This window comes from Lutra lutra, chromosome 11 (assembly GCF_902655055.1).
Source record: "Lutra lutra chromosome 11, mLutLut1.2, whole genome shotgun sequence".
In the NCBI taxonomy this organism is placed as follows: domain Eukaryota; kingdom Metazoa; phylum Chordata; class Mammalia; order Carnivora; family Mustelidae; genus Lutra; species Lutra lutra.
In genome coordinates, this window is record NC_062288.1 from 47,635,365 (window position 1) to 47,650,836 (window position 15,472).

Consider the following 15,472-nt stretch of genomic DNA (forward strand, 5'->3'; position numbering starts at 1 on the left):
ACTGGGAGCATGAAGAATAACAGACAAGATGTGAGTATCTACACGCTGGAAAAGAGAGAACAGGAATCCTTTTAAAGCTATTTGGAACCAAGCACAAAGACAGCAGAAAGCCCAGGAAGTAGTCAATCAACAGATATTTAAAACAAGTCTGTTTTACATGATTATTAGAGAATTAACAGATTTGCAAACTTGGGGTTCAAAGAGCTAAAACAATATACTAGGAATATACTAAAAAGAATATGCTAGGAATAAACAAAAGGTGATATCTATCTGCTGTACACAAAGAAGAAGCCAATAACTTTAGAGTAAAACCACTGGAAAGGTAAAATTAAAAGTTCCCTTTTATGTGCTACACTGCACTGGTTGGAATCTGGAGCTAAATCTGTTTAAATTAGTGGTCAAGAGAAGGGGCCTTAAAGAGTCCTGGGTTTGAGTTCCATTTCTGCTACCTATCTGACCTTGAGTAAGTTATGGAGCCTTTCAAAGCCTCTGTTTTCTCCATCTGAAAAATGATGAGATCCATTATTTAATGTCAATGTGACTATTTAATACACCAATACAATCTTGTATGCCAACTATATTTCAACTTAAAACAAAACAAAAAAAACCAAACTTATGCATAACACCAGCACTTAGCACAATGCTCATACCAGTCTAAGATTAAGACCCCCTGTTCACTCCCTAACTGGTTGCCCTCCCAATCTTAACTACGCAGTAAATGCGTCATCATTCACATGTAAGAGCTGACCTGGATTCATCTCTTTCTCTCAGCCCCAGGGGAACTCAATAGCAAATTATTCTTGTCCGATTCCAGAAAGTAGCTCAAATTTATCCTCCTCTCTGTCACTATCTGTGCTCAAGCCGAGACTACTCTGTGAGACTCTGTCCCAGGGGCTACTCAGTATAATCCATTCTCTACAAAGCAGCCAAGGTGAACTTTTAATATGTAAATCAAATGATTCACTCTACAAATGGAAATTGGAATTTTGTGGGGGGCGTCTAAATGTCTGACTTAAATAATATCTTATTCTGGAGAAAACAATGATGGGGGAGTTTTCTACAAAGAGGGATGCCCTCAAATCCCCAAATGGAGGTAAAAGAACAGATGGATAATGATTCGGGGAGACTCATGTCTGAAGGCCCATAAAAAATTTTCTCATAAGGAGATCGGAAACAAGTACAAGAAAGATTTAAAGCATTTTTAAAATTTTGATTAGTTCCAGAGTTTATAATTGATCTATGATATCTAAAAGCTGCACATAGACTAACACAAACATTCAAAGGTTAAAACATTGCCAAGGGCATATAATGCCCCAAACCTGAAAACAATAGCTCTGTCACATCAATAATAAAAAGGAAAAGGTACTCGGTGACAGATCAAAAGCTTAGGTATTGTGGTTATTTAGTTACAGGAGTATGTGATTAGTTAGCTATAGAAGTACATGATATTTGGAAAGCAAAAATGAAGTGACATAGCCTTTCAACTACTCTGTACTCACTGTGCACGGGGTCTGCATCCATGGTTCCCCATCGATCTGCATTGGCAGAGACTTGCTAGTCCTGGGGGAAAATATTTCATTTTAAGTATAACACTGAAAAACTTTACACAACAGACTATATGTAAGATATAAGATGATGAGACCAGGGAATGCAAAGATGGTAAAAGCTGGCTCTAAATTGATCTCTCCTGAAAGGGACTTCAATTCTTGAATATGAATGAGTACCCTGAAGGGTACCTTGGTCACAGGAATATTAAGAGCTTCCTGGTAAACGTGATGATTAAAAAAACATTATGGATGCCAAAAGAAAAATACGGGTTTATGGTTTTATAATTCTTAAATTATTTTTATTTATTTTGGGGGGCTTATGTTTAATGATATAATGATATAATTGGAATTCCTATAGCCAAAAGAGCCTCCTCGTTTTCATGAAAACATTGCAAACCTGAAGGAAAGGTGTTTGATGTCTAAGATTGTCCAGTATCAACATTTTCACATAAGTAACACCAACTATATCTGTGCTATAAACCCAATGGTTTCACTGTTGGGTCAAAGTAGACTTTTTTTCCCTAAAGGTAAAATTCTGGAAAAATGTTTCTTTTTTTTAATAATTTTTTTATTTTTTTAATAAACATATAATGTATTATTAGCCCCAGGGGTACAGGTCTGTGAATCATCAGGCTTACACACTTCACAGCACTCACCATAGCACATACCCTCCCCAATGTCCATAACCCCACCACCTTCTTCCTACCCCTCTCCCACTGGCAACCCTCAGTTTGTTTTGTGAGATTAAGAGTCTCTTAGGGTTTTGTCTCCCTCCCAATCCCATCTTGTTCCATTTATTCTTGGAAAAGTGTTTCTTAAAAAGGTTTAAATTGAATACACATATACAATCTTACTTCACAATAAATGGATTATTTAGTTTTATAGAAACAACAGTGCACTTTAGTCTATGAAAGAATTTAAGTTAATGGTGCCTCAACAGTGTTTCCATTGGGCAATGTACCCGGTAGATCCTTCTATGCTTCAGCAGACTGAACTGTGTGGGAACCATTTTACAGGGGATGAAGTTTATATGTTAGATTTGTATCCATGGTCTGACTAAGGGAACATCAAATTTCAAACCTGATAAGTAATAGCTAACCAAAACTTTGTAAAATCTGCCAATTCCCATTATGTGGAAATATATCAGTATTAATTACTGGTAATTTGAGACACAGATAAGACAGATGTTATTATCAGAGTCTTGGATACTTTTCATTAGGTTGCACTTATACCATGTCAACCCCCTTTCTCAATTATAGAGAAAAAACTACCTGATGACCACAGAGGAGCACTGTGCCAGCCTTCGCCCAGCACTCTTCAGTCCGGTGTAGATTTGTCCCATCTCCATGGCTCCTTCTAAGCCAACCACCTCCAGCAGCTGATCACTCAGATCTGAAAGAAAACAGAAGCCTTGTAAGTTACAGTAGAGATCCATATGTGCACAATTTACTGCCATTAGATATTACAAAGATGAAAAATGAAAGCTACTTGACAAAGAAAGCTTGCTTGGAGTCTGAAAGTAATGAAAAAGATGGCCTACGTCTAAAGCTCTCAGTTTAACTAAACCTCGAGGTGCTGTGGGAAAAGATCGGCTGTCAACTTGATCTAAAACAAAATGGGAAGAATGAATTCGGAGCCAAATAATGCCAAAAAATATACCAGTAGTTTTTAACATCAACAAACTTAATGTTATTCCACATGTATATATGGAACGTTTATACATTTGGCAGCAAATACACATTTCAACGCTATAAATAAAGTATGAGGATATGCTGTCAAACATGATTTTGTTAAATTACTCGAACAAAAGACCCTAGAGCTCATGGAATTAAAGTTTCTCACTTTAGAGATAAGAACACTGAGTCTCTAAATCATCAAGTGACTTGTCCATAGTTATAGGTAACTTTGTGCAGAAGTTCAAGAAACAGTATTAGTTTCATGAGATGTTTTTCTGATGATAAGAAATATACTACTAAAATACTATTTGGGAGCCACCTAGAAAATTAGCCCAGCGCAATTATTTTTTCTAACAGAGGACAGTAGAAAGACACTAATAGTAATAGCTTTTGCTTAATGAATGTTTACTAAGTAGTTCCCATCACTGGACTAATCACTTTATCATCTAATTTGCTTCCCTTTAAAACCAACTGAAGGTAAATATGATTATTCTCTTTTACAGACAGAGAAACTGAACACTGGAGAAGCTAACTAATTTATTCATATTAACATACCTAGGAAGTCACAGAGCCAAAATCTGAACCCAACAACTTTGACATATAAGCACTATGTTATATTTGATAAATCAACCATATAAGAAAACGAGGCTTCAAAATTATATAAATGCTTCTTATATAGGGAAAGAGGTGAGCTTCAAGGTCCCTTCCCAACCTGAAGACTTTTGCTCAGTGAGAAGCAGAAGTTGCCCTCAAATCAGAGGAATCCCACAGAGTCCAGCTCTGACACACAGCCCTGACACAGCTTACCTATTTAGCTCAGATAGCCAGACTCTTGAGAGGGAGGCAAAATTCCAGATGCACACATATGACTTTATTATATTTTAGTATTCTCATGTATTCCCATGTATTTTCAAATGCAAATAAACAGCTTAGTATTATTTTAGTAGCAGAAAAAGGGAAATTTTAGCACAGAGTGGGTGATACATGATGATTTTACAAGATGTTAATATAATAGCTGGTCATAGCTGAAGACAGACTTGCAGAAAAACAAGCACGTGTGTGTTTTGTGGAGTCCATTTGGAAAACCCTCATTCCCCACTAATGAATCCATTTCAGCATGGAGCTCACAAACATAGATGATGCATTTTTAGTGTAGTTCAAGTGTATAGCAATTAAACACTCTGAAATCTCAAAGTTCGTTGGGCTCATGATCATTGGCGAATATAAGCCCTTAAAACAGAAAGAGTGACCAAGCCACAGTATTTTTTTAAATGAACTGATAAACAAACAAACAAACGAAAAACAACCCACAACTATTATTTTTTTTAAAACTTGAAGCTATAGCTGCAGGGTGAGATTTCTCCAACTCAACACAACATTCTAGCTACAAAATCAAATATTAACAAGTCATAATAACTTAGAGCATTCACCTTACTGTTCTAAACCCTATTTAGACTTATTTCTCATGAAACTTATTCTGTGTTTCTAGTTTAAATTTATGTTGCCAAGAACAGATGGACAAGGAATGGAAACATATTCTTTCAGCTGTAGCCCGCACTAAAATGTACTTGGCTCTATAGCCTGGGTGTTAATATACGCATTTCTTAGATATATGTCAACCAGAAAACTACACTGTGGCAAGCACTAATACCCCAGATGTGTGTCTGGTGATATTTATAAAACATCAACAACAACAACATTGAAGTTCATATGAAGTATTACATATTTTGCAACTACTGGATTCCTAACTAGGGGAAATTTTGTGCTAATCTTGTAATGATCTGGTTGATGGGAACAATTCTACAAGAAATAAAACACTTTCTCACGACAGTTAATCTGTGAGCCCTAACTTTTCCATGAATCACAGGGATTGTCTATACCCACACCATATTGCTGCTGTCTACCACCCTCCTTCTGATTTTTTTCTTTCTTTTAATTTGTCTTTGTTTTTCTCCCTGCAAAAAAATGCCCTGAAAATCAATCTCTACCATTAATAATCAGTAATGAAGATATTTCTTACAGATTTAGAAGACAAGCTTTCAAATTTTCATGTTCTTAATACAACTGCACAGAAGGAGTGGAATATTTGCTAACTGCAGTAAAGATAAATTAATACCATTTCCTTAAATTAGGTGTTCAGAAAAAAAAAAGAGAGAGAAAGAAAAAGAAACCCTAAATTTGTGCTGTACAGATTTGCTTCCATAACACTTCCACATTTTTAAATATAATAGTCTGCACTGTCTGTGTAAAACTGATGCTTCTTACTTATTGCCTTTGAGAGCTGGATCTTGATTGATTTCAGACAAAGGTAGTTTCCATCTATATAATTTCACATTTTGTTTCTATATGTAGTATCATCTAAAAACATCAAAGACTTCCTCATTTCATATTCTAGCTAAAATTATTGCATATGCAGGTCCCATTGGGATGTCATAACCAATCTGATGAACCTGCTTAATTGGTTTGCTACCTGGCTACAGATTTCATACATAAGAATTGAAGTAGCAAACTACAGCCCATGGACCAAGTCTGGCCAGCTGCTTTGTTTTTGTATGGGTTGCTGGTTAAGAATGGCTTTTACACATTTACAAAGTGGAAATAATTTTAAAAGAATAATAGACTGCGACATCTGAAGAATATACAAAATTTAAATTTTAGTGTTCATAATTTAGTCTCGATGGGAGCACAGCCACACTCTTCCATTTAGATTTTGTCTATGTCTGTTTTCATACCACTATGGGGGAGTGGTTGCAACAAAGACCATAGAGCCCACAGAGCCCAAAATAAACACTATCTGGACCTTTAGAGAATAGTACCAACCTCTGCTTAAGAGAAACAATTAATTAGACCATTGAAATTTTCACGTTAGTAGTGTCAAGATAAAGGTGAAATGGTGTCACAGTGACCTGAATGGCATAATGTCCTTCCTTCGTCAGGGTATGTATCCCTGAGTAAAACAGTTGTTCTCAACCATAGGATCGCAACACTCTTGTGTACTGTGAGGTTCCTTATCAACAATTTGTTGTTAATCACAAAGTACTGAAGTCTCCAACTACTTTATTATAAAAGAAATGAGCACCTTAATGTTCAACATTATGTGCAGTCAGTAGACCTAGTTTGGACTTTTTGAACGTGTGTGTGGCGGGCGGGGGAGGAGTATGATACAGGAATACACCAATTAGGACAAGACACAGAGATCCAGGCGAGAATTAGCTCCACCTGTGAGAGTCATCCACTGAGTTTTGAGACCCTCTGACATCCTGGTAATCCGAAGGGTATATCGATCCTGAGGAAGAGATTGCTTTTGTTCAGGGGAAGAAGAGTACATATTTGAAAGAGTTAACATTAAATGGCTCTATGGGGGTAATAGAAGCAAGAGAATCTGCCAAATTTGATATTTTCGTATTTAAAATAGAAAGTCCAGAAGAAGTCCTTCAGAGGTTAGAAACTTAATGAAATAATCAGAAATGGAATCATATTAGGGCAACCTTCTTCACACAGGGCCAGGGACTCTTTGACAGTATTTCAATATAATTGGTGTCCTTCGTTATCCTATATATTTTATTTTTATGAATTTTGAAAACATGCTCTGAACAGAGTCAGTAGATTTCACCAGACCAAATCACAAATAGGATAAGAAACACTACTTTAAAGTTTAATTTACCTTTGACTTTATAAATTGTTTTCTGAACACTGTTAGTGTTGCATCATTTTGTTATGCAGGCAATCAGGGGGTATGAATATAAAATCTAAAACCCAGGTTTAAGGTATAGATTGGAGAACACAGGAGCAGCACAGCTAATAAGTGGGTAATATTTATTCACAGCTCAGGCTCTTCATTTTTGACAGTTATGCCCCGATAATATGTCTCATTATGTAATTGTTTCAGACTGCCATATGTGAGGGAACAGAAGAGGACGCCTTACAAACACAGACTTAATGTGGGTTGTAGCATTTCAGCATTTCGTAGAATATAATGTGTACTGAAGGGAAGGGAAGGAGGGGCAGGGCAGGGCATACTCCTTCGTGCATGGTGTCCAGCCACATGCTGCAACGTGGTTGGAGGCCAGGTCCTGGGGTACACTCCCTGACTCAGCATGGACATTCTGTAATCACTGTAAACTGCTAATCATATTAGCATCGATTAAGTCCTTATTTGGCCAGGGTGAGCCCAAAATATCTATGGAGATGCACCTTCTGAGTATGGGGAGTTTTTATGCCTTCTAGTGATGCTTCCTTTAGCTAGCATCTATATGAGACATGCCTGAAGATTCCAGAATAAACTTTTAAAAAGCCAAGATATATATGAAATTCATCCACCCAAGTGAACACTTTGAGGATTTTTTCCTCAACATGTCCATCTATTGTCCCACTGATTATTCAGATGGTTTCTCACACGCATAACTGGCTATTCTCCCTGACCTCCATAAATTAGAAAATGCAAATAAGAAAATGGGGTGATTAAAGAGAACTAAAGCAACAGTTTATTAATACGGACTTTGTTTCACAGCACAAGGATGTAAGCATTCAAGAAGACTTTCAGCACCTAAGGTTATATACCATGCAATTATAGGTCTATCAGGGTAATGGGGAGAGTTAACGCATACACCCTATACCTACTATGGGCAGGCTCTCTGCTCAGGAATGTACAGGTATTTTTTTCATTTAAGACTCCCAATAATCCTTAGAAGCTGATATTATTCTCTTCATTTTATTGATGAGAAAACTATGTTACTTGTCCAAGCCTTCACAAATTTGGTATTTGATCTAGGTATACATGACTCCAAATTCCATGTTACTGTGCATGCTGACAGTAGTAAGGACTGTTAAATGTTACCAGAGATGGAAAAGAAAAACAACAACAACAACATGGATAGTATCATCAATAATCCTACCAGTAAATCATTTCAGATGTTGTCACTGAATCAAAATACAGTATAAAAAACTCTCATTCACAATGACTATTCCAGGTCATGTGTGAATTGTACTCTGAAGAATCTTGTAAGAAGTCTATAAAATGCAAAATGCGTTTTGGAATAATTTCCATCCAAAGTGGTTAAAATGAAAAAAAAAAAAAAACCTAGAAAATTACAGTCTGGTACATAAATGGATTAACTAGAGTTTTTGGAAAATCTAGCAGTATGAAATACCCCATTCCCTTTAAAAACTCTGAAAAATAAGGGGTTAAGGTATATATATATATATATATATATATATATATATATATATATATATAGTAGAATCACATGCCTGCTTTTAAAAATGACTTTTAAAGAATGGATTTGATCATCTCTTTTAAAGCCATCTGGTTTTTGAAAACAACCAGCCAGAGCTGACTATAACTTTATGTATTTTCATTCTAAAATTCTGAACTTCCCTAAATGGATCCAAAAAAAGTAAAGACCAGAAATCACAGTGTGGCATATTGTCAACAAACTCCCTTATTGGGACCAAAGTGATTCAGGGAGGGCAAATCGCTTTGTTACATGGCATACTTGAAAAGAGATCTTCACCCCGGGGGGGCACACAACCCAAGAAATTGTAAGCATTTCATTCACAAGGCCCACAGAGAATCAGTTTAAATACTTCTCATAGCAACGTACTGCTGCAGCTGACAATGTATATTATGAGTAAATGTAAGCAGAGAGGTTGGGAGCACAGGCTAGCAGTGATTCTGAACACTGCTGCTGCTTCTGGGTTCTTGAGTTAGTTTGTTCTTGTGAAGCTTTGTGGAGGGACTGAAGACTGTGGCTTGTTTTCTGTGTGAATGGGCCATTAGTGTGTGGGGGGGATGTTTTCACAGCACCATGCCTCCTCTGCCCTCTTCCATAAACCAAGCTACTTCACGTGTCTCCTCATATCAGCACCATCACTAAACAAAGCAAGTGCTCATGAATGATAGCCGATGTCAGCAAATTCTGAATAGCTTCTGGAGGGGCGTCCTGTGCCCCAACACTGATGCGTGCTAAAAGGATGAAGTCACCAGGGAGATGACCAACTGCCGTTCTTCCAAGAATTAAACAGCAGCAACAATTAAAAAGAAATCACCCCAATTCAAACTCAACTTATTAGAAGGCAGTGCCAGTATGATTTTACATATGACTATGTAGTCTTCACAGTTTCCAGAAGCACTATGAAAATGTTATTTTCTTGACATATAAAATCTAATGGCATGTTTCTCTGTCCTTTATTTTAGTTTCAACGAAGTATGAGAAACACTTGTGAAAAACAATAAAATTTTAAGAATGTGGTAATGCATTTGCCCTCACTTAAAACCCAAATGAAAATTAAAATAAGGACGAAATACAGTAATGAAGCACAGTTATTTACCATATAACAGAGCTGGTTTTTACGTCTAGTTTATCCCGGTTACATATAAATATCGTACTCTTAACAAGTGATTGAAAGATTCCAGTATACTGGGGTTACTGTGCTTTTTCCAATCATTTGCATAAAACCCTACTGCTCAGAAAGACATCTTAGTCTCCTGGCAGTATGTCTTCAGAAAAGAGGTTACACATGACTAAATAAAATTAAATGCCAGTAACCTTCATTTGGAAATTCTTGGTATTGGTAAAATATAGGATTATCTCCTTCAATCTGGTGTGCTGCCAGAGAATCCTTGGAAATTTTGGAAATTTCCAAGAAACCTTCTGGCTTCAGGGCTTTGCACAACAGGAATGCCACAGGCGCTGGTTAGAACAGTGTGTGTGTTCAAGGAGTTTTGCTGTTATGCAGGACTGAGGACCCCCTCTCAGCTGAGAACAGGACGTGAGAGCAGAACTGGGACGGGAACTCTCATGGTCTCAAGTTCTAACAACACACTTAATAGGATCATTGCCTCGCCTTTTAAAGAAGAGCCACTCATGACTCATCAGGGCCTCTAGTAAAGAATGATTCAAGTCACAGAAGATTCTGCTTAATTTGTTCTTTCATTTTTTCAAGCTTATAATAGACTACAGACAGATGGACCATCATATCTAAGAGGCTACCTGTTGACAAGTTAGTACATCTTAGTGTATACCTAGATTTTTCTATTTTTATTTTCTTCTGCCTTATAAGATAATCTCTTTTTTCTTTCTTCTGCCTTATAAGATAATCTTATTTTATAACTTTATGGCTACAGGAAAAGAATGATATTATGTCTTGGATTACTAAATTGAATTAACGTTGACCTAAGTAGTTTTATTTGGATGGGACTTTAAAATGAATCTCATTTGTAAATACTTGTAAGAAATGCAATATCCTTTGTCATGTCAATTACAAAGTTAGCAAAGAAATCCTTTCAACACATGGAATCACTTAGAAGAGAGAATTTGCAATCAACTACTGTATAGGAGATTTTCAGCATCTATTCACCTCATGATGCTTATTAATCATGTACTGACAAGTTTCCAAAGAGCTTGAATTAAAAAAAAAAATAAAGAATAAGCCCTTGTATATGGACACGTTGAGGGATTCAGATAAGTACAAAAGGTCTCTGTGAGAAAGTTTTCCTTTACATTTTAAGAAGCATGTCATTTTATCTTTGTAAAGAACTGCACTGATATTAATCCAACTTAGAAAATACAGCAACATTCATGACTAATAGTTACGTGAAAAGCAGAAATGGAACATTCAGAGTACCTTTGTCCCTAACAACACTTGAGTACATAGGAGAAGTTCAAATGCAAACTTGCAGATTTTCAACATTGGAAAACTAAGGACTGTATCTCCCCTTTCAAGGAGTTGCTTTGTGGGTAGGGAAAGCCAAAACCTCTTTTACAGTCTAAACTTTGTTAATATAATTCATTCTTTTCCTACCTCTTCTTATAAGAGATAGTCTTTTTAAAATAGTTTAAAACACTTTTGCATTGATACTCTTGGTACAAAGAAAAATTATTCTATTTAGTTGTATTCTTTTAAAAGTTATTTGTTTAAAAGGGCTTCACTGTATTGGTCTTGTAGCCCTTCATACCGCAGAACAAAAGCAGTTCTATGAAAGAAGTCTAAACTTGGACAAACCGTAAAAAAAAAGCAAAGTTCCTCTCTGTTTTTATCAAATTTGATTGCTGCAGCTGTTCCCAGTTTCTGTATTTTAAAAATAGCCTTATTCAGTGCCTTGTTGGCTAAAGGCCAGAGTGCCATTAGAACATGCTGTACGGAAAACCTCTATTCAGTTACAGATACAGAAATATATTTAAGATCAGTGGGGGTCATCGGCAGCAAACACTTGTAAAGGAAAATAGAATTTTAATGTGTTTAGACTGATCGCCACTTTTGCCACATAGTTTAAAGCTCTTGTGCAGAATCTTCCCATTAATTTTTTTTTAAGTTTCAGTCAGGTAAAAATGCAAACTGAGTATCAAGTTCATTGAAAAAATATTATTAGAAAGGTCTTGTTTCTCAAATAGTAGTTAGATAGCTGAGATACACATTTCAAAGAAGGATATCGGTGGTTTCTGTTCAACAAGTTCACAGGTATGCCTTGAACCAGTGGAAAGGTATGTATTACTTAGCAAATGCTACGAAAGGAAACACAACTTGTCTCCGATGCAGGCCACCAAATCAATGTCCCCAGGTTTGAAACAAACCAAGGTGCCCAAGGAGAAGGAGTCTAGGAACTCATTTCGAACTTACGATAAATTTATATCTTTGGGCTCCAAGCATACAGGGATAGGGTCAAAGAACTGAATTATTAGTAGCGTTTCACAGCCCAACTCTACATCTATTCAGTTCTTTCCTTTTTCCTCAAGAAATAATTGAAACTAGCATTTAGGACTAAACAGATTCATAAAGAATGCTAATTTGAGTTGTAAGTAAAAAGAATCTGTTCTGCATGGATTATCAATAAAAAAGAAGAGATTTGGAAGCCAGGAAATGAGAACAGTAAGAAAGAATTAGCATGGGTCTAGGGAGAACATGCATGAGAAGAGAAGATTTTATTAGGGAAATGTACATCATTGTCAAGAGGTGAAACACCTGAGATTTCACCTTTCTTGAAAGCTAACATGTTAGTCTTCCACAATTTGGGGCCGGTTGGCACAAGACAGAAATCTCTGGAGTGAGAAACCCAAGACTTCATTACCTACAACATTTATGTTAGCCTTCTGAACCCAAATTTCCACAGGGTGAAGCAAAGAGCATTTATTGAACTGAAGGGGCATAGAGAAATTAGGTCAGCATTTCTGCAGGCTTCTTGGGACAGGATTAGGCTCACTGTGAACCTATGGACAGAAATAAAACACACACTGCTCTGATTTCCATAAGGAACAGGGATGAAGAGAAGATGCTCAGGTGTTCTAGGTGCAAGACATAGTAGAACCGAAATTCAGTGGGATTGAAATGGTAAGAAGAACAAAGCTCAACAAAGCTCAACTATAACTAGACCAGTGGCAGCCCATGGTAATAAGTTCTTTATTAGGCTATTAAGTTAAAATAATTATTTTGCTATGCCATTCCTTTATGATTTCCAAAATAAAAGTAGTAGTGGTGACAAAGTAATGGTATCTTAGAACCCTCAATAGTGATATTACCAAAAAAGACATTTGCTATTTACCACATTCTTTTTTTCTTTTTCTTTTTTTTTTTTTTTTTTTTTTTTTTTTTTGACAGAGAGAGAGAGATCACAAGTAGTCAGAGAGGCAGGCAGAGAGAGAGGGTGAAGCAGGCTCCCCGCTGAGCAGAGAGCCCGATGTGGGGCTCAATCTCAGTACCCTGAGATCATGACCTGAGCCAAAGGCAAAGGCTTAACCCACTGAGCCACCCAGGTGCCCCTATTTACCACATTCTTATTATAATCTCAAAAATAACACAAACAAAAGTGTCAAAACAAAAAAGAAAAGAAAAATATTAAAATCATATATGTCTGTTGCTAGGCTTGGTGTTGACTGTGTATGTATGCATGTGTGCTATATATATATAGTGATGAGCAAGACTCAACAGAGACTCTTAATATAATCGCTAGAAAGGAGAGGTTCTCATTTACCATACATTCAGAACTGGGCATAAGTCTGGAACTTCCAGAGGGCATCTTGCTACCACATGGGAGGAGTCATTTTGGTTTGTAAATTGAGCACTTGGATTCACCATATCCATAGTCATGGACTTTTCCATTACATGAGCAAATAAATCCACTCTGTCTCTTTTAAAATCACTTCAAATTTAAACAAATAAATAAATAAATAAATAAAGACCAGTTTAGCCAGTTGAACTGGTTTTCTCTCCCTTGCAGCTAAATGACACCTGAGTGACATGAATTCCAGTTCCAACTACTGCCAGATTCATTGTCCTCAATATACTTTGGTAGTGTCATTCTCCTTCACTGCCACTTTTAATTGATTTGTATTCCTTAATGAGCAAGAAACTTGGCATTTAGCAACTCATAATCTTTTTTTTTTTTTAAGGATTTTATTTATTTACTTGACAGAGATCACAAGTAGGCAGAGAGGCAGGCAGAGAAGAGAGGGGGAAGCAGGCTCCCTGCTGAGCAGAGAGCCCGATGAGGGGCTCGATCCCAGGACCCTGAGATCATGACCTGAGCTGAAGGCAGAGGCTTAACCCACTGAGCCACCCAGGTGCCCCTAGTAACTCATAATCTTAACTTTATTTCCAATACTCTTTCATGCAAATTCTCAGACTGTCCAAACTACTCTTTTCTGTTCCCTTCAGTAGACTTGATTACTCCTACTCAGCTGACTGTTGCCCTCAAGCATGGAAGCATTTTTGTCCTCTCCTATTTAAATTCTGTCAGTCCTTTAAGGCTCAGGTATGATCTCTCCCATACTGCTTTCTCTAATGTCATCAACCCATAGCTAAATGTTATAAAAACACAGTATCATTATCACCTTTTTGGAACTCAACTTACATGGGGATCACAGAAACAAAGTTTCACAAAGTGTGTCTCTCAGAGTGTAAGAACCAGCAGTTAAAAAAATGATACATGTCACTTTGCACTTAGGTCACTTCATTGTCTAATGGTCTACCATGAGACTCCTTACTGTTGAGCTTGAACATTATCAGTATTTTAGTCCAAGTCAGCTTTTCCTCCACACCACTCACAAAAGTTGCCCCCATTTTGACACAGCTATTATGAATTTCTAATTATCTCATTCTGTTTCATCACGACTAGGGATTTCTGGCAAGAATTATTACTTTCCTGGCTTAAATTTGATCTCCATATTTATTTTGTTATATCATACATATTGTTTCATAATATTACCTAACTTCCATTTGTTCATTTATTCATTTACTTCACACAACACAGTTACATGGAGCACAAAATAGATGCTCAGTAGATCAATATATGCCATATATAGTGTGAATGAAATTATGGTTCCTATTCTCAAAGAGCATATTATCCTTAAGAGAACTGACCTGCAAGAAAAAATGTCCTATAGCATAATTCGTGCTACAATAGACATATTCAAAGTGTAAACTGAAAATGGAGTGTTTAGCTCTATGGATGGTGACCGGGGGTGGGGAAAATTGGGGTAGTAAGAGTTTACGGAGTCTTTTTGGAATTGATGATACTGAAGGTCAATTTTAGTTATCTGAGGTTGGGGTGAGTGAAGCTCTCCCAAAATGAGAAACATGTATGAAAATAAAATGATATTTAAATCACGTGCTATGTCCTGTGGATTATAAAAATCTCAATTTTTCTGGCTTATAAATAGGAGAAGGAGGGGTTGTGATTAAGTGAGATAATGAGGACTCAGTCATGAAGGGCCTTATAACCTTTGCTAGTTTGCTTGAATTGTCCTTGTAGCTGACCGGTGGCCAGTTAAGATTTCTAAGTGAAGTAGAGACGTGATGAGACTGCATTTCAAAAAGAACATCTAGAGAGTCATCATAAGCCAGTGGAATCTGGCTTATGAGGAAATGAGGTTAAGAAGCAAGATGATCATTTCGAAAGAAGCACTGAAATAATCCAGATGAGAGATGACAAAGAGGTAGGTAAGGCTGAGGCCATGTGTAGAAGAAGGAAGGTTGTTTATGAGGCAGAATTGGCAGTACCAGGACCTGGGAGGTGGGGAATGTTAGAAGGTATGACCGATGACAATGTCTCCAATCAATATGGAGAAAATGGTGGTGGTGGGGGTTAAGTTGGAAGAAGACAAGTTAGGAAGTAAAAAACATGATGAGTCTGATTTAGGATGTGCATGATATCATGAAATTCTACAGAGAGGACTGCTTGGAGAAACATATCTGTATATCTGAACACTATTTTCAAATTCGCTTAAAATCTTTAAGGGTAAGAATCGTATACTG

General features: G+C 36.8%; 1 protein-coding gene across 1 annotated transcript in view; it reads right to left on the minus strand.

Annotated features, from left to right (window-relative positions):
* The window catches only part of DGKB (diacylglycerol kinase beta), a 723,782-nt gene that overhangs the window by 31,652 nt on the left and 676,658 nt on the right, over positions 1–15,472 (minus strand). The window contains 2 exon segments of the mRNA XM_047695654.1: positions 1,500–1,560; positions 2,819–2,939. Of these exon segments, the coding sequence (XP_047551610.1) occupies positions 1,500–1,560; positions 2,819–2,939 (182 nt within the window).